The sequence below is a fragment of the Hydra vulgaris genome, chromosome 12 (genome assembly GCF_038396675.1).
Source record: "Hydra vulgaris chromosome 12, alternate assembly HydraT2T_AEP".
Classification (NCBI taxonomy): Eukaryota; Metazoa; Cnidaria; class Hydrozoa; order Anthoathecata; family Hydridae; genus Hydra; species Hydra vulgaris.
The window spans coordinates 67,460,001-67,487,500 of record NC_088931.1 but is presented as its reverse complement, the minus strand read 5'-3'; the positions used below and the strand labels follow the sequence as shown (position 1 = coordinate 67,487,500).

At 26.2% G+C, this 27,500-nt stretch overlaps 1 protein-coding gene across 2 annotated transcripts in view; it reads right to left on the bottom strand.

Moving 5' to 3' along the window:
* The window catches only part of LOC100211154 (dynein axonemal heavy chain 12), a 107,100-nt gene that overhangs the window by 8,103 nt on the left and 71,497 nt on the right, over nt 1-27,500 (bottom strand). For both annotated transcript variants that reach the window (XM_065814217.1, XM_065814218.1), the window contains exons 62-81: nt 22,392-22,568; nt 21,932-22,153; nt 21,715-21,855; nt 21,467-21,637; nt 20,938-21,156; nt 20,673-20,818; nt 15,217-15,289; nt 14,884-15,025; nt 12,488-12,680; nt 12,144-12,303; nt 12,037-12,069; nt 11,476-11,648; nt 11,091-11,390; nt 10,581-10,947; nt 10,049-10,369; nt 9,728-9,865; nt 8,239-8,336; nt 8,043-8,178; nt 1,406-1,489; nt 1-83 (exon numbers count right to left, since the gene is read on the bottom strand). The exon at nt 1-83 is cut by the window's left edge and continues 22 nt beyond it. In XM_065814217.1, coding sequence (XP_065670289.1) covers nt 1-83; nt 1,406-1,489; nt 8,043-8,178; nt 8,239-8,336; nt 9,728-9,865; nt 10,049-10,369; nt 10,581-10,947; nt 11,091-11,390; nt 11,476-11,648; nt 12,037-12,069; nt 12,144-12,303; nt 12,488-12,680; nt 14,884-15,025; nt 15,217-15,289; nt 20,673-20,818; nt 20,938-21,156; nt 21,467-21,637; nt 21,715-21,855; nt 21,932-22,153; nt 22,392-22,568 — 3,377 coding nt within the window. The remainder of the gene's footprint in view (nt 84-1,405; nt 1,490-8,042; nt 8,179-8,238; nt 8,337-9,727; nt 9,866-10,048; nt 10,370-10,580; nt 10,948-11,090; nt 11,391-11,475; nt 11,649-12,036; nt 12,070-12,143; nt 12,304-12,487; nt 12,681-14,883; nt 15,026-15,216; nt 15,290-20,672; nt 20,819-20,937; nt 21,157-21,466; nt 21,638-21,714; nt 21,856-21,931; nt 22,154-22,391; nt 22,569-27,500) is intronic.

Below are 27,500 nucleotides of genomic sequence, written 5' to 3'. Positions count from 1 at the left end.
ATTTCAATTAGCAAATCATCTGTTGTTGCAGCACCTCCAACACTTGATTTTTGAGAAAAAATCATTAGGACAGAGTCAAACAGCTATAAATAATAAAATCACTAATCAATGCACCTCAAAAACTGCTACTTGGAAAAATTTGAAAATATTTTCAATATAAGATTAATAATAATAAAAAAGAAAAAATATTATTGAACAGATAAAAGCATTTTAGGAATAGAATTTTTACAGAATTCATTATTTAAAACTTTATGTAAATCTTCCAAGCCACTCTATTGAAATAAAAAGTAAAAAAATTTATTGAAAGAAAAGGAACTGTTGCTGTTCCTAAATTAATATCCAGTAAACTTCACCTAATGGACAAGCAAATTTGTTTTTAAAGTTTATAAGAATTATAACTAACTACTTTATTTATTTAAACAAATTTAAAAATTTAGTTCAACCTATTTGGATAGTTATTAATATTAATGAACAATAATAATATTAATAAACATTTAGTATAAATTTACAACAATAAGTGTAGTAATATATTTATAAATAACTATAACATAAATTTACATACTATTTGGTAAATAAGAAAACTTAGGTATAAAGAATTTCAAATTCTTTTTAACTTTTTAATGAAAACAAAATATTTTATAGTAAACATTTGCTTTATACTTTAGTTATCATTTGGAGGTAGAAACACAAATTTCACAACAAAAAAAAAAGAAAAAAAAAGCCAACTACAAGTTTACTCATCCAGAAACAGTTTTGTTGGAGTTTACTTTAAGTTAACAATTAGTAAACTAAAGTTTTTATTTTATAGCAATATGTCAGTCAAAGAACGTTATAGAAATAAAAATCTTTTTCTTATTTTAAAGAAATTATAACTCATTTCATTTACATATAATTCATATGTATAACTATTATATGTACATTCATTTATGTGAAGGTCATGTTTTTTTAAAATTTTTGAAAATCATGTTTTTTTAGGACACAATTTATCCATACAGCTTTTACCTAAGCTAATTGCTTAAAGTTAATTTTTAATTGGTCAATAATACTTGATAAAGATTTCAAGTATTATAAAACTTTTTTCTTTTTTAAATTCTCTTTTTAAGAATTAAATGCAATTACTATCTCTATTTATTTAGAATTGCTATCTCTATTTATCTTAGATAAATAATGCAATACAATCAAAAATATTTAAATAAGAAAATTTGCTAAAAGCTAATGCAATTTAACTTTTTATTTAATTTAAAAAAAGACAGATAAATCAGAGATTTTAATATCTGAGGCATGTCACTAGAATATATAACATTATTAAAAATAAAACTACTATGCTAGCCCCCTCCCCTTCCGTTAACATTATAAGTAACAGAAATGAAATAAACAAAAATAAATGAATAAATAAAGTACTAACAAGCTTTGTTTCCTGTAAGTCTTTAGAAATATCAACATTTTCATGCATACCAAAGACTTCTGGTTTTTGTGTTGCAGGTAAAACCTGAAGATAAATGATACGGTTAAGCAAATAATATAAATTTAATTTAAATAAAAATAAATTACTTGCAAAAGATTTTAACAAAAAATATTTTCTTTAAATAGAATAATTATTTTAAATAAGAATAAATTTGTCTTCAGCCAAAAATACAGTTTTAATTTTAAATACATTTATAATTAATTTTTAGTTATCAAACATTTTATATAATAATTATTAAAATGAAATCAATGCACAACTTCTTTAATTCAACATTTAAAAAATTTAGATTCTATTGGTTAAGGTATTTTCTTTGTACTTTTAAATAATTTTTTAAAAGTATTTATAACAGTATTCACTTGTTTTGTCATGGTTTGATACAAAATATTAGATAGCTAATTCTTTTGCCAAGTTTATTGCTATTATGTGTGACATTAAATAAATTTGATTAAGTTCCACAATCTCACATTTCTTAGAGTTTTAAAATTACTTCTTGCAACCCAATATATAATTAAAGAAAGGGTATATGTAATGAAAGAAAGGGTATATATAATGAAAGAAAGGGTATATGTAAGAAATCTGGTGGTTCTTTGATTTAACTGATTACTTAAGCACTCACAACTATGAAAATAAACACTGTATATTAGTATAACAATATATATTAGAATTAATATATTAGCATTTTTTACAAAATGCATTTATAAAAATATGGAGAAAATGATAATTAATTGATGTAAAGATGAAAATATGAAAAACAAAATTTTTTCTAAAACAATTTCAAAAACTAAACAAGATAATAGTGTTTGAAGGTGACAATGTAAAGTGTGGTAAAAGGAAGTTGGAAACACATTGTTTACTAGTTGTAAGTATATTTACTTAAGAAAAGAGTATTGTTTTATCAAAAAAAGTTAAAGTAGTTAGTGCATGTACTAATAAGCAACCGGAGCTGACATCAGGGTTAGTGCAGGGTTCGATAAACCATAGGCGGGTCCAGGGTTATGGCCAGGGCTGCCTAAATTTTGACAAACCCTATTAATAAAATAAACAATTCTTCTTTCAACTTGTTTCTTCGCGCAGCGGCCTTGTTCGTCAAGGTTCGTGTTTCGTAGAGTTGAGAGAGGGTTATAACCACAAGTAGCCTCCTCATCTGTAGTGACCTTCTCGGCCTTGGGGAGGTGAATTATAATAAAAATATATATATATATCGATATAGATATATATATATATATATATATATATATATATATATATATATATATATATATATATATATATATATATATATATATATATATATATAGATAGATAGATACATTGACAAATATGTATAAAAATCCTAAAACGAATTCTACAAAACCCAAATCATCTGCTACACACAATAGATTCATTAGAAACTCTGTCTCGTCTAATTATTCTCAGTTTTTCGAAGTTTTGGAGTTCGAGTAAAATCGAGAAATTTCGATGGAACTCTGACAAAACATTTGAGCATTTTCTATAATGGAAAAGTGGAAAAGTTAAAAGAATTTGAATTAGTGAATATATTGCAATTAAAACTATGGATAGCTGTAGGTAGATGCTGAAATTGGGTACCATAATTAAGTTTCCGCATCAGATCTTCCAGAATTATTTAGTTCATTTTGGTTTTTTTTTATTTGATATACGCTAAAAACAATTGTGGGTTGCAAAACTGTGGGTTGCAAAGAAACTGATTCGGATATTGAAAAATATTGAAAAGTTTCTAACAGAAACTGATGGAGAGAATGAAGGAGAATTGCTTATTAATTATTTGGAGGAAAGATTGAATATAAAAAAAATATTAAAAAAAAGTCTGAAGAAACTTTGAATACTAATAGGTTCTTAAAATATTGATTGTTTCGATATGAAGTTCTAAAAGAAACATACACAAAATTTACTAATCTTTGCATAACAAAGAACTGCTGCTCGATGACCACACGAGATAGAACAGTGTTTTTGAGATGATAAGAAGATTTTTGGATGTGTTTTTTTTTTTACAGCTTAGAAGGTGTAAAAAAAAAACACTTGAGGAACTAAATTGCCTAAACATACTAAATGACATTGACTTGGATTTGTTGAAACCGCTGTCTGATTTATTGGAAGTCATTGCTGCTGCTGCAGTTCGAAAAACAAAATACAACAATTTTAGAGAATGACATTGTTATGGAAACGTTAATTTGCATATTGAAGATTGTAGAAACTGACATCAGTTCTAAATTTGCAGAGGTTAATGTCCAGATACAAAAATTGTAAAAACATTATGTTGATATCCGATTTAAAAAAAAATAAAAACCTCACATTTTTTCACACTTCGAAAAAAGATATTCAAGTTTCAGCTGCAAAATAATTTGATCAAATATTTGCAACAAAAGAAAATAGTCATTAAGCAAAATTAGATAATTGCGCTAAAAGGAAACAAGAAGAACCATCACAATCAACATCCTTTTTGCCGAAATTCGAGAAGCTCTGAATCAAAAGCTCTGAATCAAAAATCAACAGAAAAATCAAAAGCTGAATCAAAAAAAATCAAGACATTCACCAATCAGTTAAAATTATATGAAGCAACTGTTGTGAAATCTGATGCAATTTTGAAATTTAAACTAACCGTCCACAGAATTTAAGCCATTTATTAAATAAAACCTGTTCGTGAAAGAATTGTGATAAAAAAAAAATTAAGTACTAAGAAATAATAAAATAAAATTAAAAAAAAAATTTATAATGAATTATTAATTGAAATATATAATAATAAAAAAATAAATACAAAAACAATGTTTAGTTATCAACTTGATAATTTAATTTTTCATTTTATAACAAAGGATTATCGAAACTCCGATTTTTTTTCTGACAAAGTTTTTTCTCGATTTCTCTTGACTCCGTTTTTTCTCAATTTTGAATACTTTGGCTACATATAAAGACAAAAAATAATTCTAAAATAACAACAAGACAAAATATCAACTTCAGGTTCCAGATAGCCACTTCAAATAAGACATACAAAAATAGCTTTACCCAATGAACATTGCGTCTTATAAGAGATGGGAAGCATAACTTTTAAACTAGTTAATCAAAGCAATTGCAAACTTAACTATTATAATATGTGTGTATATATATGTATGTATGTAAAAATTATATATGTATGTATGTAAAAATTCTGTAATTTCTTAATTTTTAGACCATTGAATTTAAATAAAAATCTATATAAGTAAATACGCACACTTTTGAAAAGTCTTGAATAAGTTTTAGCGCTCTTTTGGCAGGATCATTTACTACATGTAGTTTATAAACGCAGTCCTTAAATCTTCTGTAAGTGCTGTATCTCCCCCATTCCTTACAACTAACTTGACACTATTCAAGATTGTTCTTTGTAAATCCAAGGTTCTCAAAAACCAACCAACTCATGCCTCCTACAAATGATGACAGATAAGAAGTATTTGGATTTTTGTGTTGCTCTTGAAAATTTGGCTTGCCAACATCCTGTTTAGAGTTTAGAGTCAGAGTTAAACAGCTTTTTAGCAACAATTTTTCTAACTTCGGGCATTAGTTCCTCATCAGCTATGGAGAAAATAATTGTTCTCTGGTTGTGGTACCAATGATGTCGTTTCATCACGTCAATGCATACTTGGGCAATATCAGGTCTTTTAATTTTATAATTTTCCATATCTCTGATTGTTTATAAATCCATATCTGGAGCCGCACATGCAAAAGGAGCTTTTAAAAACCAAAAAGTATAAAAAACACCAACAAACTCAGCAAAAACTGTAAAATGTGACATATCGTTTGCAGAAAAAAGATTTAAATCAAGCTGTGGACTAAAAAGGCAAAGTACAAGATTATAGATTGATTTAACAAGATATCTTGCATGATGGAAGGCACCAGATCTTTTAAAATGAAATCCTGTGACAAATCTGCCTAAGTATACAACTGTTAAGGTACTCATAGTCACCTCTAGAAAATATGTTTTCTTTTAAAGTTTCACTGCAAAACTGAAGACTTTATCAGCCTAGAAAAAATATATATTTAATTAATTACGAGGAATTATTTGTTTGTTGATAAAAAATATGCTTTATTTTCTATATATTTTCTTTCCTAAAAATAAGTCTTAACAGTATAAAATCTCTAAAATATTTTTATTTCACCTTATTTTCAATAAACGTTCCACGGTTACTTTTCCATTCAAACTTGTTCATATTCTCATAATTTATTCCTTTAGCAAATATTTTATCCCAGTTATCATGTAACATTTTAAATGTATTGTCTGTAGGTCCGGTTGTAACTTTGCATGTCGCTTTTTCTATTTCTTTAGCTCAGAGTTCTACAACATGGTGTCTACATGCTAACCAAATTAGTGGTTTGCCACTCCATCTCTCAATAATCGACACTGCTCCATTAATCCATCCAGTATTACGCGCAGTTGTATCAAAGGATACACTATTGACTGCTTCAAAAAGATTCCATTCATTTAAAACCTTTTTTATTGCAGTAGACTGGGTTATTCCACACCCATCAGAAATTCCAATTACTCCAATAAGCTGGGGCTCATTGAGATCTGGTAAGCTTACAATTACTGCCAACCTTTCCACATTTTTGCCATGGTTAAGAACATCTGGAATTTTTTTTGTAGCTTTTGAAATAAAAGATTCCTTTATTTTATTTCCTTCATTCGTTAAGACCATTTTGTTATGCTTTGTTGAAGTTGTTTCTGATAGTGAAAACTTATTCAAATCTCCGTTGCCTGGATTTATGATACTTACAATTATAGCTACCTGACCTGTTCAAAAAATATTGTATCTTTTTGCAACAATTGATGTTGATTTATTCATATCTTTAGGCAAAGAAACCGTTAAAAAATCGTCAGTTTTTTTCCTTTTTGGATTGTATTCTTTAAAGTCTATATCTAACTCATCTGAGTCTGCAAATTCAGTATCCGAATGTTTTTGAAGACTTGATTGAAAAATGTTGTCAGATGATTGTTGACCTATCATTTTTGCTTGAAATTGATTTGTTTTTGCAATCTTTCTTTTTATAAACTTTTCATAATTTTTGTCCTTACGATCCATTGACCACTTTCGCAGGCTTTTTTGGTTGTCCAAAAACATACTATCTTCTTTTCTGGTTGAAAGTGATTTAGTTTTATCTTTCATTATTATGTCATTAACATCTGAAGGAGAAATGTTGAAAAGATTACGCATTTCTTCCCGAAATTATATGCGTGACTTTTTATACCCAGTAGATACTTTATTTCTGTTTGCTTGTAATCTACTTCTGGAATTTTCCAATTCCATAATGTTATTCCTATAAGATATATGCGTAAGTTAAAAAGTAAAGTTAATTACTAGCATTTTATCATATTTATACCAATATTATTTCCGTCAAAATAAGAATTTCAAAGTATTATTTATACCTTATTAGTTTATGACACAATATTGGAATTGAAGCCTTTTCCCATATACTAACTAAGGCTTTAGTAACACACATCAAGCTATTCTCTTTTGTCTGACAACCAGCAGATTCGTTACATTTAGGCATAAAAAAAAAATTAGAAAGAGGGCAGGCAACAACGTCATGAAGTCTAGCATATTTAGAAATTGATATCATAAAGTATTTTCCATAATGAAGATATCCAAGCACTTCTCCTTTTGTTGGCAACTTATTATCTGGTAGCTTTTCAATGGTTTTTTCTACCAAAAAAACTTTTTTTTGATCTTGTTTGAGACATCGCATATATTTTTCCTAATTTCACACAATAGTAAATGCAATGTTTAATAAAAAATTCCTTATATATGTTTACAATGTCCCTAATGATATAAATTAAAATCGTACACAAACAAAACCTTGAATTATACATATGGTAAAACTAGTAATAAACCTGTTTTATTGTAAGATTTTTAACATTTAAAATTTCCTAAGTGAGTATTTTATGTTACATTTTAAGTTTAATTTATTAAGTTGTCTTGAACAAGTTATGTAAAATACTAGCGTAAACAATACTTTTTGCTCAAACAAGGAGGTTCGAAGAAAATGTTAAAAATTTTAATAAACTGGAGGAGGTAGTATATTCATCTTTAAAAAAAAATGTTTATAATTTTCTCCATGAACTCATCAAAACGCACCAGAAATCAAATGACGACCTTCGAAAATCCAAAATCTTGCAGAAATGGCGGGGGCTAATATATATATATATATATATATATATATATATATATATATATATATATATATATATATATATATATATATATATATATATATATATATATATATATATATATATACATATATATATATATATATATATATATATATATATATATATATATAATATATATATATATATATATATATATATATATATATATATATATATATATATATATATATATATATATATATAAGTTAATATATAACTAAATTAATATTAAACTAAATTAATATTAAATTAATCTAATTAAAAACTAATATATAACATTACATATCAGTAGATTTAAGAAAATTTTTGTTTTGCAATAATATAAGTGTAAAAATAAAGAAAAATACTTTTTTAAATTAAAAAAAAAAAAAATTGCAGTACCTTAATAAACTCAATGTAATCTTCATAGCTACTCTTTGGTGGGATACAATATCGACCACTTGGAGATAGCTTGTGATTTAAATTAACAATAACTTCATTTGTACAAAAATCTTTTAAGATGCTCATTAAACAACGTCTAAATAAAATATAACATAAATAATCCAATATTTATTATTTGAAAAAAAAAATTCTTTACCTATCGTTATCATCTGTGACTCGACCTCCATAATTACATTCTCCAGTCATGTAAGATATTGCATCAAATGGTATTTCATTATATTCATTGATGAACATCTAAAGAAAAGCATTAAACATATTCTAAACATTCAAAAAGTTTTCATATCTTGATTCCAAAAAGAATTAAACTTATTTTTACACACTTGTGATTTTGAAAATATTTTAACTAGCTGAATATCTCAATTTTATAACTATAATAAACTTTTTAAAACTGAACTTTTTCCTAAAAATTTTTATTCCTTTAAACAATGTCTTATTAATGCTTTGTAGCTTTTATGTTTATGTCATATAATTTTTATGGCTTGATTGGAAACCATTAAATAATTAAGTGTTGGTCATTATTGATAAAAATATTTATTTTTATATTATTTATAAATTTGTAATAAAAAAATACTAATGATAACAATTAATTTTTTTAGTTCTACCATTACTAAAACTTTATCAAATAAATAACTACTTTTTAATTCCTTTTGGGTACTGTGGCTGTCTGTGTTCCAACCAATGTAAAAACACATACAAAATCCCAAGTTTAATCAAGAGTATTCACACATAAATTGAGTTAAAACATTCAATAAAATTTTAATAATGTTATCATATCTCGTCATTAAATAAATTGCATTAATTTTAGATTTAAACTTTAAATTAAGAAAGATATTAGGTTATTCAAAATTGAAACTATAAACTGCTAAAATATAAGAAATAGTTTTAAAGTTTTCAAGAATGCAGTGTTTTAATGTTTCAAAGTTTTCATTAATGTGATGCTTTGATGTTTTAAAATTATAAGTCCCTGGTAGTAACACGCTCAACTTGTTTCTCTGCACAATGACCTTGTTAGTCAAGGTTTGTGTTTTGGAGGTAAAGAGTTGAGAGAGAGAGTTGTAGCCAAAATTAAGTAACCTTCTTGACCTTGGGGCCTTGGGGAGGTAAATAAAACTAAAAAAAGAGAAAAGTTTCAGAGAGTGCTTTGACATTTAAAAGTTGCTTAAATTTTCACTAACAACTTTGTTTTCATTGTGTCAAAACTTATATTAATATTTTATTATCTTTAAAAAAATTTTTTCATTGTTTTTAACAAAATTTTATTGATGTCTGATGCTACATTTAAAATAAATACTAATTGAGATTTAGATTTAGTCTTAAAAATCTTCTTTAATAAGATATAAAAAGATTAAATAGTGAGTAAAATTGAAGAATATGTTCTTAAAAAGTGTAACATTCTTTAAGAACATCTTCTTAAACTTACAACACAGATATTGAAGTAAAAACACTTAATACATACCCTTACAAATAGTTAACACCTATCCTTAAAAATACCTAGTACATACCCTTACAAATAGTTAGCACCTATCCTTAAAAACACTTAATCTACCCTTTAAAACTTAAGGATTTGAGAGTAAGTTTTATAAAAAAATATATTTCAACACAAAATAATCACATTTGATTAGTACCTGTAATTGTCTTATACTAATTCGTAGATCAGATTCATTAAATCCATATGGAATGTTCCATCCGATAGGTCCAAATTTTTTCCTTTCTTGTACAACAGCGTGAAAAAAACACAATCCAAACAACAATTTTTCCCAGTTCTAAACACAACACTTTATATGTAAAAAAATTTGAATGAAAACATTATATAACTTAATTAATATTGTAATTTTTATGTAAACAATTTGACTTTTGTTATACTACTCAAAATTTGAAAAGAACAAAAAAATTATATTAAAAAGATAAACCAAAATAAGTTTTAAAGCAAACAAAAAAAATATGACCGACTCTTTTCCAGGACAAGAATTGAAAAAAACTTTATCTGATATGGGGTCACTCAAGTATGACTGCAACAAATTTTGACGTAAACCTGTAGGTGGCTCATTTGTCATTTTAACACTGTTTTGCAAAATTGTGACAGGAAATTTAGGTGATGGGTAACTAGTTAGCCATAAACGAAACTTTTTATTAACACTGTTTGGTGACATTTCCTCGCATATTTTTTCCAGTACTGGCATCCAAGACACAGCCAGATGACAATTCTGTAAAACAACCCAACTTCCATTTTCACAAGCATTTTTTATCATTTTTGCAGCAATTAATCCCTGAAAAAGGTTTTTTCATTTAAAAGATCTAAACACTTTTTTATCAATAATGTTCATCATAGTACTAATCTATTATTACATTTTAAAACACTGTTTTATAATAAGTAAATGCTAACTCTAAATACTGTAAAGACTTAATAGTTATTAAAAGACAATAATAAATAAAAAAACAATAAAAAATAGTAGTTATTTAAAATGCCAATAATTTTACCTGTCCTTGTCCTAGAGAAATAGAAGTAAAATTTTCACCAAAACCTTTATCAGCTGCAAACCGTGTCAATCCAGCCATAGGATCAGCTCCAGGAGATAAAATAAATATTAATGGCGAACATTGGTTGGAGTCATTGTAACTTTTTGTTAAGTCAAATGGAGGAGGTTCAGTAAACCTTCTACCAAGCTTTTCTTCAATAAAATTTCTAACTAATGGTATAACCTTGTCTGGTCGCAAACATCGTATAACAATTATCTTTTGAAAATCAGTTAAATTTTCGCTCCATGGATGAGGCAAAACATTTTTCTCAGGGTCTTTACTATCAAAGATACTCTTCCAGGTTATCAAACTCTTTGTAAAATGATCTCTTAAACAAATTAATTTATAATAAAATTTTACCATCGCCTTATAGCATTTTCATTAATGAGCAAAATTTTATTAGTAACACCACACTCAAAATTATAGGTTATAAATAACATTCAATTATGTACAAGAAGTAACTAAGATTACCTAAAACCTTTAAAGGGAATGTATTCTGATAATCGACATATTTCATCCCACGATTTATCAGTCAACCATGCTGCATCAGGTTTTAAAATTTTATTTTCTAAGCCTACACCTCCCGTTAAAAAAAACATAAACTCATTGCGAGCAATTTCCTTTTTTGCTGTTAACACATTTACAGTCAAAATAAATGCAAATAAAAGTTTATCTTTTTCAAAAAGGGATCGACATATGCTGCAGTACAAACTGTATGTGAAATAATCAATTAAATAACGAAGTCTCTTTTCCAAGATTTTTGATTTATTGCTAAGATAAAAAAAATTATTTCATTTATTTTTAAGTTAAAGTTTCAATTTTTTATTTACAAACATTTTTTTTTTAACTTCTTTACCTATCTTGGATAGCTGCAATATACAAGTTGACAAACCATGCTAACGAATATTGGTACATTGGATCAATGTTTGGTAAATCAGTTATTGAAAAGAATAAAATTGAAGAGTGAGTTGCAATAGAATGGTAGCCTTGTCTAGACTGATTAATCTTTTTCTCTGTTTCATCAGCTATCTATGTAATTGTGTCCAAAAATGTTTATGTTAATAAAAATTATTTTAAAAAAGAAAAAAATATAGTAGTGTAATAAAGACAACGCATAGCTGTTTAATATATCTCTTGCGATTAGTTATATCAATGCAGTAATAGGCATGTTATAATAACACAAAAATATAACTGTCAGTAGTGTTGAAGAAAAAGTTCTCAAGATACAACATATGGTAGCACAGTATTCAATTTCTTTTATTATGAAACGTCTATTTCTATATAGGTTTACGTTTAATATTGTTATGATTTGCAACATTTGATGTCACCTAGGTCCTGAGGAAGTAAACTTGTTAAAAAAAAACTGTCATTGTTGTCATTTTGTTGTATTGGTGTCGTTATCAATAACAAATGTTACCTTTTGTTTCCGATTAATCTCATCTGATAAGATCTATTAACAAAATATAATAATAAAAATAACTTCAAATTAATACAAAAAATATTTCAAATTATATTAACAAAAACCTTTGAAGAATCTAATATATTAATTGCTGTTTCATCCTCTAAAATATTTCCTTCTGATGATGATAGTGTTTCTAAAATCATATTCTCTATCTCTTGCAATTGCTTCTTATTGGCAGCACTCTGCAAGATTAATGCTTGACGCTCATCTTCTAACTCTGGTCTGTTAAATAAATACAAGTTTGTTAAATAAAACTCTGGACTGTTAAATAAATACAAGTTTGTTAAATAAAACTCTGGTCTGTTATAAAAAAAAAGTTTAATGATTTTTTATATCTAAAAAAATTTTATATTTAAAATTATAAAAAATAATAATTGCTTTATATTCAAAAAAATGCTAAACTCACCTTTCTTTTGCAACTACAATTCCAAGTAATTGGTCTTCAAGACCTTCAGGAGTGATCATAAAATTAACAATAGTCACTTTAGTTGCAACCTCTGGCAGATAATGTGGATTACGAAGTTTTGTTGTAATAAATAGCTTGAAATCGGCAGAATATTCAATTACTTTATCACCCATACGAATACACATAATACCACCTATAAAAAGCATTTTAAGCATAGAGCTTATTGTTCACTTTAAAGTAGGAGAGCAGTTGCTGAGATGGGCTAGTCTGGAAAGTTGAGCTAAAACTTTTGTAAACATTTTATTATCATTTAAGACAGAAATTGCATTAATATTTTACTTGACTTGACTTTAATATTTTATTAGACTTGATTGTGACTTAAAGAGGATTTTACATATTTTCCACGTTCTCATCTTATGTAAGCACTCTCAATTTTATGATGAAATACATATGTAAGCTATAATTGATTATGAAAATAATCTAAAGTAAAGGTTTAGTAACATATTTATGTAGCTTAGATTCATATGAAATAATGTTTTTCACACATATAAATTAGTTTGTTAAAAGTAATGTTGCGTGAGATGGACAGATGTCAGCAGACTGAGTTGGGCTGGTAGTTGGGTGCCCATCTCACTAAATTTTTGGTGTACACATTTTTCGAAGTATATTTATACTAAAACCTTATTTTCAGCTTGCTCATGATGCCACATACTTATAAAAGAAAAACTGAACAATGAAAATAGTAAGGAGACTTGACCAGGAAAGCTATTGGTACTGTCAAGGCTAAAGAAATAGGAACTTTGACAGCTGCAAAACATTTAATGTACAAAAAAGCACACTTCAAAGAAAGGCACATGGTAAAAACAAAATTGCTAATTTATGAATATTAATTGACTTATCAAATTATGAATTATTAATTGACTACATTAAGCTAATGGAAGAAATATTTCATGAGTTAACAAGAGTTGAATTATGCAACAGGAAATTTGATTCAACAGGAAAGATTGAAGTACTGACTTAATAAAGTTAAAAAGTTGCAGAAAGTGATTTGCTTCATTTCTTTTTCATACGACACCCTACATTGAACTAGAACAAATCCCTTTAATGAAATAATGTAAATAAGTTTTTCCCCTTGCTGGAGAAGTTAATGGAAGATTGACATTTATAGAATATAATTTATGTAACATTGTATAATGTATAGCACTCACCCTGCTGTTAGAGTGAGATGGCTAAAAATGGTCTTTTTCGAAATGACCCACTTCACCAAAAAATTTATAACAGGTTAGTAGATTGTAACTTATAGATAGGTGTCTAATTGTTAATAGCCAACATTCCTAGTTATTGTTTAGTGACTTTGAAAAGGAAATATTTCTTGCATACCCATTTTATGAACTATTTAGCTCTTAATATGGGTATGCAGTGTGATGCTGAATCTTAGCTAACTCATCTAACCTCCTGCTCCCCTATAACTCAAAAAGGGAAAGCAGTTTAAAAAATTTTTAAACCTGAAGTAAGTAATTAAAACAGTTTTAAAATCTTGTTTTAAAATCCAAATCACATCCTTGAATTTGCACTCTAATAAAGCTGGGTATATTGAGCACTTGTCTCACCCTTGTAAGATTGCATCTTTTTTTCTATATTACAAATACTACCATGGTTGCTGCTCAAGCAAGCAAATCTTCGTGTTTCATTAAAAAAAACTCAATTATGTGACTCAACAACTTTATGTGACTCATAACAGTTACAGTAAAAAGTTGCAACTTAGCAAAGTTGCAACTTTTTATAGTAACTCTTCCTAAAAAACTCAAAAAACATTTGTTCATCTAGTTTTTTTTCCCTCAAATATCAATAGTTTTTAATTCTCTCTTATCTTAATTTTTTTATGATTCATATAATTTAAACTTTCTAAATTGTCTGCCGACCACTTTCTTTAACTTTCTTCTTTGCTATCCATTAACTTCCAAATTAAAAACTAGTTTCTTGCAGCTATCCATTAACTTCCAAATTAAAAACTGGTTTCTTGCAGCTATCCATTAACATCCAAATTAAAAACTGGTTTCTTTCAGCTATCCATTAACTTCCAAATTAAAAACTGGTTTCTTGCAGCTATCCATTAACTTCCGAATTAAAAACTGGTTTCTTGCAGCTTTGTTGAGAGTAAATTCATTAAAAAAAAAGATTAATGCAAGTATGAATAATTTTTAAAATTAACATTATCTTTAAAAGTTATTTATAGTATAGCCATAACACTAATATATGTTGATTTAAATTACAAATAATGATGTCACATATACTCAAAAGTACTATAGTAAATATGACAATAAAAACTTTACATAAACTCTATGTAATTTATTTTTCAATCATAAATTTTTTTTTTTTAATTAAAAAATTAATACCATGCTTAAAAGTCTGTTTCAAAAGAAGAGGTTCAAGAGAAGGGTCAAGCTCCTCTCCAACATTTTCAATTAACACAGGAGTACCAAACTGAATGCTATTTTCAAGTGTTCGAAGATAATCACTGTCTGACAACTTCACAACCTTAAAAAATTCAAATTTTTATATAATTTATTGTTAAAAAGTTAAAATAAAAATTTTTTTGATAATAGGGTAAAATTGTTTTTGAAATCACAAAAAGATATTGTAATAGGATCTCAGGTAAAATGCATCAAATATTTTTTTTATAATAAAAAAAATAATAAAAAACAAAAAGTACTGCTTAAAAAGATTACAGAGAGTTTATTTTCTTTTTCTGAATTTTTTATCCATTTGTTAGCTTGCCCTTCTGGATCGATCATTAAAGGCCTAATTAAAAAAAAAGACTTTACAAAAATAAATTATATGTCAAATTTATGTTACCAACAACAACCAACTAATTTATGTTACCAACAACAGCCAAAAAATTTATATTACCAACAACAGCCAATAAAATTGCAACAACAGTTAATAAATTACCAACAAATTGTAACTACCAATATTACAACTTTTTTAGAAAATATAATAAAGTTGAAGTTTAAACAAATGTAGAAAAAATTTTCCTTTTTTTCAGCATTAATTTCAACTTCAGGTCCATTTTTACAATAACTTGTTAAAAATAGAGCAAATGCATTAAATTATGCAAATGTTAAAATTAAAAAACATAAAACTGATTTTAGTAAAATCAGTTTAATAAACATTTATTTATTACAGAGAAATAAAAAGTCTATGGAAAATATGCAACCTTTATATTCTTGTTAACTTGTGGTATATTTTATAATTTATCAGTATTAGGTCTTTATGAAAACCAATAAACCTATTAAAATATTAATTGCAAAAAAAAACCAATAAACTTATTAAGTAAAATAATAATGGCAAAAAAACCAATAAACTTATTAAGTAAAATAATAATGGCAAAAAAACCAATAAACTTATTAAGTAAAATAATAATGGCAAAAAAAACCAATACACCTAATAAGTAAAGTAATAATGGCAAAAAAACAAACAAACAATAAACCTTTTAAGTAAAATAATAATGGCAAAAAATAGAAAAATTGCTGTACTAATATTGCTGTACTAAAGAGATTCATATAAAAGTATATAACTTTATATGAGCTTAACAAATTAATTTAAATACCTTAAATACCTCTGCTACCTTAAATATCTAGTTAATGGAATAAAATACCTCGCAAATAAAACAGCATTAGATAGTAATGCAAAACTTATACTACAATCCCTTACGGGATTCATATACATGGAATTCTATGAGTAAACAATGGTTTTCCCATGGAAAACAGAAATTCCATGGATTTTCCATGGGTGAATTTCAAATGCGCTTTTAAAGATGTTGTCATAACTTGTAGAGTTACAATCATTTGTAACATGAGTAAATAATATTTTCTGCATTCTTCTGTTTTTCTGTATTTAATAAGACTATAAATTATATGTTTTTTATAATGCATTACATTTAATATGATTCAAACTAAACATACAGACCTAAACAACTAGACATATTTGCAATAGCTAGAATATGATAAATGTATTATGTGCATTGTATATATGCATTTATAATGCATCGTATATATGCATTTATAATGCATGTAAATGTATTATGTGCAAATGTATATATGCATTTATAATGCATCATAACATGATATTATCAGAGATGTTGGTCTCGAGACTTAAATCTTGGTCACAAGGCGTCTCAAGAATCATTTAACTTAGCCTTGGTATTGAATCAAAATGGTCTTAGTCTTGGTCTTAGTCTTGTTGGTCTTTACTGTTTTTACATTTCTAGATATTATCATATTATGATGCATTATAGAATGAACATATTTATTTACTATTTATATATTTAATTATATATTATTTATGCATATACTTATTCTATCTATTGCCAATAGCTTTGCTTACTTTGCATACCTTGCAATAGTATAGCAAGTATATCAAGTGAATCAGTTTGATTTTTAATGTTGATTTGGTTTACTACAAATATTTTAGTTTTAATGTACATTAGATAACTAGTGTAATAGATTAGCTTAGATAAGCAGCGTATTAGATTAGCTTAGATAAGCAGTGTATTAGATTAGCTTAGATAAGCAGTGTGTTAGATTAGCTTAGATAAGCAGTGTATTAGATTAGCTTAGATAAGCAGTGTATTAGATTAGCTTAGATAAGCAGTGTATTAGATTAGCTTAGATAAGCAGTGTATTAGATTAGCTTAGATAAGCAGAGTATTAGATTAGCTTAGATAAGCAGTGTATTAGATTAGCTTAGATAAGCAGTGTATTAGATTAGCTTAGATAAGCAGTGTATTGGATAAGATTAGATAAATAATGTACAAAAGATAACTAGTATTATCTTTTTTAATTTTCTTTAATGGCTTTAGTTTGCATAAAAATGTTTGAAGTTAATACACTTTATTGTATGGTAAATGTTTATTAAGTATTAAAAAACTTTATTTTATGATAAATGTTTTATTTAATTTTAGTTCTGTTAAGTTGCTTTTGTCTTTTTGTTAATGCAACCATTCAAGTTGGGATTTAGTTAGCGAGTAGATCTAGTAGGGATATTTATTATGTTTTTTTCTTTACTATTATTCAATAGTATTATTAGTTATTAATTATCTAATACCAGAATTATTAGAATATGTAAATAATGTAATAGTTTGTGTATAAATCTTGTTATTTTTACTTTATTATTTTATATAAATTACTACATTATAAGCCGACAGGTTTGACTAGTGATATAAATAATGTTGTTCATCATTTATATCATTTATAACATTGTCAGTTTTTACATTTAATATTTTTTTAAATAGTTTAAAAGCTGTCAAAATAAAATGGTAAATTGAGATTGAATTAACCAGAAAAGATATAAGCGTAATCTTTGGGATTCAACTTGTAATGATGTTCCAAGAACAACTTAGTTGGAGAAGGAAAACTATGGTAATGTTTTAAAAATATCAGAAAGGGAAGTTAATTAATGCACAAGATTTAACTTCAGTTAAATATAAGCATATAAAAGTGATGTTTATAAACAATACACTATTATTTATTATAATACAATTATTATTTTTTTTTTTATATATTTAACTAATGTGAAGTGCTTGTCTTAAGTAAAAATAAATTAATTTATACACACACTTTAATATTTATTATGTTTTTACATTTTCATATGTAACAAATTACATATTTATTATATTTATTATGTTTTAAATAGTAAAGTAAAAATATTATAAATTTTTGAATTTAATAGTGTGTGCTTAAGTCCTTTTATCTTAACTTTATTTAAATTACTGCATTATAAGCAGGCAAGTTTGACTGGCGATAAAAAAATGTTTTAAATCTTTCAGAAAGATTGGACAAAGAAGAAGTAAGCTTTTTTAAACTATGATTTATAAGTAATAATATATTTGTTACTGCCTTGTTATATATAAATGTTACCAACATACAGGTAACATTTATATATGTGCATAAATCTTTTTATTTTAACTTAATCATTTTATTTAAATTACTATATTTGCAGCAGGCAGGTTTGACTGGCAATATAAATGATGTTGTACATCATGCAGATAGCTCGGACAAAGAAGTAAGTTTTTTTTCAAATTACAATTTATAAGTAGTACTATATTTGTTGATGCCTTGTTCTATATAAATGTTACTAACATGCAGGTAACATTTTATATGTATTAGTTTGCACATAAATCTTTTTATTTTAACTTTATCATTTTGTTTCAATTACATTATAGGCAGGAATGTTTGACTTGAAATATAAATGATGTTGTACATCATGCAGATACCTTGGGCAAAAAAGAAGTAATAATCTTATAATTATTATTTGTAAATAATGATATATTCATTACTACCTTTTTCTATATAAAAGTTATCTAACATTTGGCAACATTTATATAAAACATTCAAAAAGTTGTGCATTGATGCGTAATTATAAAGTTATAATAGATAATAATTGTAAGTATAAATATTAGTAAATAAAGAAAACTAGTATGTATACGTTAATTGTATGATGTATTGTCTTGATTGGTGAAATGGACCATGATACTAACTGTGGTAAAAACAATAATGAATATTAAAATATGAATGGTAATTTGTTAGACAATTACCTGGTTCTGCAATTACAGTTGGCGGTGCAATCTCACGTATAACTAGTCTTGATATTTTTTGGATTGAATATGTTGTATTGATGATTCTTTTTAATTTGTTGAAACTTTAAGTTATTAATTATCAAATTTATATATACTATTTTTATCAAATAGTTAATATAAAATAACAAACATGTAAATTGTTATATTTTCTGCAAAAATTGCTTTCTTAATCTAATGATGTTACTTGTAATTTTTTGTTTTAATTTATTTTTAGTATGCTTATACATATGCATGGGTTAAATATTGTGGTGAAGTCAAATTTTAATGTTTTAGGTGCAAAAATTGCTTTCTTAATCTAATGATGTTACTTGTAATTTTTTGTTTTAATTTATTTTTAGTATGCTTATACATATGCATGGGTTAAATATTGTGGTGAAGTCAAATTTTAATGTTTTAGGTGCAAAAATTGCTTTCTTAATCTAATGATGTTACTTGTAATTTTTTGTTTTAATTTATTTTTAGTATGCTTATACATATGCATGGGTTAAATATTGTGGTGAAGTCAAATTTTAATGTTTTAGGTGCAAAAATTGCTTTCTTAATCTAATGATGTTACTTGTAATTTTTTGTTTTAATTTATTTTTAGTATGCTTATACATATGCATGGGTTAAATATTGTGGTGAAGTCAAATTTTAATGTTTTAGGTGCAAAAATTGCTTTCTTAATCTAATGATGTTACTTGTAATTTTTTGTTTTAATTTATTTTTAGTATGCTTATACATATGCATGGGTTAAATATTGTGGTGATGTCAAATTTTAATGTTTTAGGTGCATTATAGTTATTACTTTTCAAAGATTTGTAGGATTCAACAAGATTTAAAGTTTATTTTGTTATTGTTCGCAAAATGCAATCCCATAGATTAAAAGAACTCAATAATATTAGGGAGTTGCATGATAAAATTTGCTGTTTATGGTTTAATATGACAATTTAATAACATTAAATCAAAAAAATTTGAAAACAAAGCATGCTTTTTTATCACGAAAAATCCATGAATTTTCCTTGGAAAGGTGTTTAAATACCCATGGAAATTCTATGGTTTTTCCATCTATGGAAAACCTGAAATTTCCATGGGTATTTGGAACACTTTTTCATGGAAAAGTCATGGGTTTTCCATAAAAAACTCATGAATTTTCCATGGAAAACCCATGGTTTTCGCATGAAAACGTGTTCCAAATACCCATAGAAATTCCATAGTTTTTCCATGGGTTTTTTCATAGAATTTCCATGGAAATTTTCAGTAAAGGATATACACATGCAATATCTATATTGTTTAAAAAAAAGGTTTCATTACCATGTTAATCTACCATTATAAAATTAGATTAGCTTGCTAATAAATGCCAAACTTTAACTTACTTACCTAGCTTAATACCTACCAGTCTTATTTAACTAATAAAACAACATGCAGTTGCAATGTCAAGTTTTTAAATTGTCAAAAGTTAAATGCAAAAAAAAATTGAACTAATATAGTATCTACTAATATAGTTTAAATTGTAAAACTTATTGAAAAAAATGCTATTCAAAAACAAAATATTAATAAAAAGTGTACCATCGTTGTGAATTCTCCACTATGACGCTGTTGTCAATTGAGAAACTATCAGTAGGAAGTCCTGCTATGTTCCATTCTCTAATTTTAACAGGATTTCCAAGAATTTTCATTAAGGAAAAATCTCTTGAGCATTTTATGTCAAGATCCTAAATGTTCGGAATTTGTAAATTTACCTTTTTATTTCCACATTTAATAATTTTATTTATAATAACATACTTATTTCTTTAATCGTATATAATAAATGCAAACTATAAGAATCATTTACCAAACATAACTTGGTCCATTCTTCACAACATTCTTTTCTAAAAGCAGAGGTAAATCCCCCAAGATAAGCAATTACACCAGATGATACTAATACATCACCAGTCAAGTTTTCAAACAATTTTTGAAGGTTAGTAGCAGCAGCCGCCCATCTTGTTTTTTCTCCACCTAAGCCACCAATAAGCTTTTCAGCACGCTCTAATTTTTTACCACATAAATCAACCTATTAAAATAATTAAACTTAGTTTCAATTTTAATTATTATTAGTTTAAATTATCATCATTTATTATTATTATTACTATTATTGTTATTATTATTATTATTATTATTATTATTATTATTATTATTATTATTGTTATTATTATTATTGTTATTATTATTATTATTATTATTATTATTATTATTATTATTATTATTGTTATTATTATTATTATTATTATTATTATTATTACTATTCATTATCATTATTGTAATTATTAACTTTAATTATTAGGCTTTAAATGTTACTGAAAATAGATTTTAGAAAAATTAACCTGAAATTCAAGTTGAGATTTTTTGTTGTTCATTTCAATAAGTTGAGAGGTCAATATGGCCACCTTTTCTTCAATTTCAGATAGAGCAGCTCTTTTAATGTTTAACAGTTCCATTGTAGAAGCTAAAGATTCTTCTGCTTCAGCTAATTTTATCTTCTTTGGTCCAACCACCTAAAGTTTATAGTCATAATATAAATTGCTTTTAAAATCTACTTCATTTATAAAAGTTGAACAAAATTTTAAATTACCTTTGCTACTCGATCATATATTTCTATTGATTTTACCCATCTGCATAAACCCTCAGCTGCTGATGAAGCTGACCGTACCTTTACTGGGTCAAATTCTGGATTGGAAATGAACTCAGAACGTATTTTTTTCATTATATGTGCCTATAAAACAAGTTTTTAGTTATATTAATTATAGTTTTAATTACATTATTTGTCAAAATTGAAAGAATAAACTCACAGGGATGTTATCTTTATCATATTCTTTCAATGAATGTAAAAAATTCATATCACCCAATAGCTTCAGTGAGGGTCCCCAGAAGTCTAAAACTTTTTTCCCAGAACCAGATGGATCATTAACTTTATCAGGAGCAATATCTTTCATAATGCAAATAGCCGACATTACTAACTTTACTCCTGGTGGAGGATTCTTCATAGACTTAACAATTGTTATATCAGCAGGCTAAAAAAATACATTCAAATATATAAACAATACATTACAAATATAAACATAAGTTACAAGTTACAATTATAATTGTAACTTATGTATGTATATATATATATATATATATATATATATATATATATATATATATATATATATATATATATATATATATATATATATATAAACAAAAGTTACATTAAAGATAAAAAATGTTAACTGTAAACTATCTTCAAAGTGTCATGTTAATAAATACCTTTAATGTATCTAATGCAGCCAATGCAGCTTCAAGAGCTGGAATGGCTTCAGCAAGATCTGCTTCACACTCATTTTTTAAAGCTTGGGATTCAGCAGTTTGTTGCTTAGCAACACTTTCATCAGCTTTAACAATTTCTTGTTGAGCAGAAGCAATTTTTGACTCTTTTTCAATAATCTAAAAAACAAATAAAATATATCTCCTACGTAAAGTTATTTAAAAAATTTAACTAGGAAAAACTTTTTTTTTCATTTTTAGAAATGAAATCACACTTCAAAAATGTATGCTAAAAGTTTACAAGTGTAGATATATATGTACACATTACTTTTGACTTTCATCCAACATTTTCGTGTTGTCATAAAGTTAAAACCATTAGTTTTAATTGGAATTTAATCACTTTTTAAAAAAACACTAAAAACGCAAATTTAATTGACCAGAATGTTTTTAAAACATTCTGAATGTTTTTAAAACATTCTGAATGTTTTTAAAACACTCTGAATGTTTTTAATAATATAAAAAATGTTTTCATTTTTTTTTTTTTTAATAAAATGATTTTATTTTAAATTTTTTTTATGGTAAATCATGCGCGCTATATCGACTATCTTATATCATGTTGCTATATCGACTATCTTATAGCCTGACTCACAAAGGAGTGCTGCTATGACTGAAGGTTTGGTTGGGGCAGGCAGTCTATCAAATAGTAAAAAAAAAAAATTCCGGTTTTGCATTTCAATTTTTTAAATTTTTTTTGTATCAACAAAATACGGAAAAACCTTCTGACAACCAGTTAGAAGTTATATATATATATATATATATATATATATATATATATATATATATATATATATATATATATATATATATATATATATATATATATATATATATATATATATATATATATATATATATATATATATAGGTGTATAGATAAATTGTAAAGTTGCAGAGAATAATAGGCTACTTCTATAGGTAGCTTTGGCAAAACAAAATTCTCTATCACATCAAAACAGACGGTCATCACATTTAGTTGTATAGGCGCTATTTCAATTTTTGTTGCTCTTGCTTTAACATACACATTAACTTTTAACAACTCTCCATATCCTTAAACTTAAAAGAGGTAATTCTTTATTCCAATAAATTTCCATTTGTTCTCTCTCTAATTTGAACTCTCTAATCTGAATTCTTAATCTGCATCTGCACATTATTTCATAGGTTGTCCTTACTCAATTAAAAATGTCTACTTCATCATTACCCAATCAAAAACATGCATTTTAATTCTCCAACCAAAAATGGACTTAGACTAACCTTAATACTTAATAATAAGTGTATATATTTATATATATACAGTAGTGTACACTCAGATTTTGGCTGGTCATCTGACGAGTAACTGAGAGTAAAAATTTAGTTAATAATCGTCTGCCAATGTTTTGAGTTGTTTCTCACCATTTTTTATAAAACTTATTGCATGCAGTATAATTTTCATACAATAGTGCTAAGGGTATACTTGAGAAAATTTGCACAAACCAAAATAATTATTGTAAACTATTGATAACATTCACTCTTCTACTTTCAGAACAAGCACATGTTGCCATGTACATTTTTAGTTTTCTCACTTGCTTTAAGAGCTTCTTTTATAAATGAATTTTTCCTAATACAGACAAAGTCATGATAAAATTGAAAAAGAAATTCACAAATACTTATATTTTTAAAACAATAAAAAAAAAATGAAATTAAAAAATGATTACTACCATTATCATCTACTACAATAGTTTTAATAATTATCATCTTGGCTATTCTTGCTCTTATTTCTCTCAAAAATTTTTTGATTTGTATTGGTTTTTTAATTGAGAAAATGTGTGTTTTGTTGTCCATGTAACCGACCTTCTATCTTTAAAAACTAAAGATCGTTTTTTCTGCCATTATGGTTTATTTTTCCGCCTTGGTTTTAATAACCGGTTTTAATTGGCTTTTGTCAGTATAATTTCTTTTCCTTACCATCATTCTTGATAAGCAATTTAGTTAGTATTTTGTTAGTAACTTACCAACACGCATTCTTTGTTTTTATCTTAATATTTTTCAATAAGTTAAAGACTCTTTCCATGTATGCTAAACTTAATCTATGCCACAATAAAAAATCAATCAATGAAAATAGATTAATAAATCTACATGGTTTGACACTTATTGCTATTTCTGCCCAAGACAGTGGCAGAAATGATTTTGAATTAACAATGGTCAATATTTTCATAATTTTCTTTAAGGATGTCTATTTCGATACAATATCCAATGTCTACTAGTAATTGACCAGGGCCTTGGCCCTGGCCACTGCTAAAAATGAGACTTTTTGCTAACCTGGCCATGGCCCCTGCAGAATTATAAGATTTAGCAGGGATTGATAGCCAAGGCTAGATAAAAATTTATAATACTTAATATATTATAAGTTAATGCTTACATTTACTACTTATTAAATACTGGCATACATTTATATATTTTTAAACCCTTATTTCCAACAAGATTGCAAGAAACCACTATTAAGTTATGAGTTACTTTAAAATACTAGGAAACATAACCGAAGATTTAAAAAGTTGTAAGTTGTATAAAAAAGGAAAACATGTAGATGGGTAAGAGTTAAAGTTTTTTTAACATGAAGGGATAGATACAGTAAAAGGATGTAACTTGTTGAATAAAAAGCCAAGCAAGAATGAGTTTTGGTTTATCGCTATAGAGATGATAGCTTGTTTGAGCATTGATCATAATTGTATTTGTAGAAAAAAGAAAGAAATGCAACCATACAAAAACGGGAGAGTGGCTCAAGCTTTGCAGATAAAGCAGGTCTAATTACATTTACAATGTGCTTTTAGTCTTTGCCTGAGAGTAAAAGGGTTGTTATTCATCAATATAGGAATGCCAACAATATTGCAATATTTTTTTGCAGTAAATAAATGAGTTTTGTTGTCTAAAAAAATTGTGAATTTCAAGTCCAGAATTTAAATCCACAAGCCACTGCAAGCCTTAGACTGTTACAGAAGAGAGATCAGATTAAAAATTGGCTGCTTGTTCTAAGCAATCTAAAAGTGGAGATTTTTTGTAAAGACAAGAGTATAAAGTTGAATTGTCAGCAAACAGAGCCACTTTAGATTTTGCGAAGATCGTTATTTTAGATAAGAAACAATACAGGAGCAAAGATAGAACCTTGCGGTATCCTTAAAGTTACTTGAAATAAAGAAGAGGGTAGGCATTCAAGAATAACTTTACTGCTGCAGTTAGAAATAAATAATTTAATAATCTCAAAACCTTTATATAAAAACTAATAACAGAGTGAAGACAAATTGTAGGATATTTGCAAAGGTCAAAGTGTTTTCTAGAGTTTTGAAAAATTGGAACCACTTATTTAGCACTTTTTAAAAGTTTAGCAAAAATTGAAGAGAGTTCTGGAGAACACTTTTAAGACTATGATATTCCAAGATACACTTTATGCATACATATTATGGATATAAACATACATGTTTATATAGTATTTATATAGTATACTATTTGCTAGAAGAGAGGATGACCAGATGGATGTGTGGTGTGACTCTAGCAAGACAAGAAAAGGAGGCAAAATCTTAGACAGATTAGAAAAAATGTTGTATCAAACAACATTTGATAGAAAAGATTAAAGTAATTTAGGTATTAGCATGTAGAGAGGTAGCAACTTTAGTAGAAAAGAGTAGTAGTAGAAATAAGAAAACTTGAAGAGAGTGCCTTACATATTGTATGAATGAGCTTTATTTAATAAAAATGCTCTAGATTGTTTATATTAGAGAAACAGCATAAAAGAGGAAGGCTAAAACCTGATGATGATGATGATCATGATGATCATAAACATGATCATCATCATCAGGCTTTAGTCTTCCTCTTTTATGCTGTTGATGATGATGATGATAATGATCATGATGATAATGATGATGATAATCATCATCATCATCATAATCATGATGATAATAATGATGATAATGATGATCATGTTGATGATAATGATGTTTATATATGCATATATATACAAAATATAACATGAATTTTGAATTAAAAAAATATACTTTAGGCTGTGTAAATGTTTATGCAGCCTCGGTCACAAACCCGGCCCCAGCCCTGGTTATATTTTATCAAACCCAGCCCCGGCCCCAGTCAAATATCAACCCTGGTCATTTACCAATGTCTTCTTGTTTATAATCAAGTTGTTGGCATAACATTTCATCATCAATAAGGGCTATGATATTATTGCCTAGCACATTTTTATGTGAAGAGTACATTTTTATGTCTTTTTATTGTTTTTAGTTGTGAAGATTTTTTTTTTTTTTATTGTTTTAGTTGTGAAAAATACATTATTATGTGTCTTTTTATTGTTTTAAGTTGTGAATATTTTATGTCTTTTGATTATTTTTAGTTGTGAAGAATACATTTTTATGTATCTTTTTGTTGTTTATAATTGTGAAGTCTCTATCTGCCAATTTAGCAGTGTTTAGTAAATCGTTCCCTTCTGCAAACACATCCAGTACATTTAAACATCGTTTTAAAATACATTTCTTCATGGATGTCACAATACGAAATAAAGCTTCATATTTTATTACTTTATGTTTGAACTTACAATTCTATAAAATGAGTGCTTTCTGCGGAGTCTTTATTTTTTTCAAATCTTTCTAAATTAGCAACTGTATGATCAAGTGAAGATTATCTTATATATTTGTAAACTCAATAATCAATTTAATAATAAACAAATATTCTAAATTGAAAAATTTAGATCATTAAAAACAAAAAATGATTTTTGATTGTCCACTTCCTTACAAAAAAAATATCACAAAACAAAATATTATAGAACTATTACAGTGGGTGCTCATATTATTAGAAACACGACCAAAATTTAAAAACTTTGTGAATAAAGTTCAAAGTTAACAAAACATTTTAACAAAATAATTTTTTTTATTTTACAAATAATATGTATGTACCTTTTACTTTAATCTGGGAGTTTGGCAACATTGCATTTCATCTCATTATGAAGTTATAGGGTTTTTCCCGAATTTTGACAATTTTGGCAGTTATACCTGTGTTGTTGTCGTGTGAAGTGCTGTT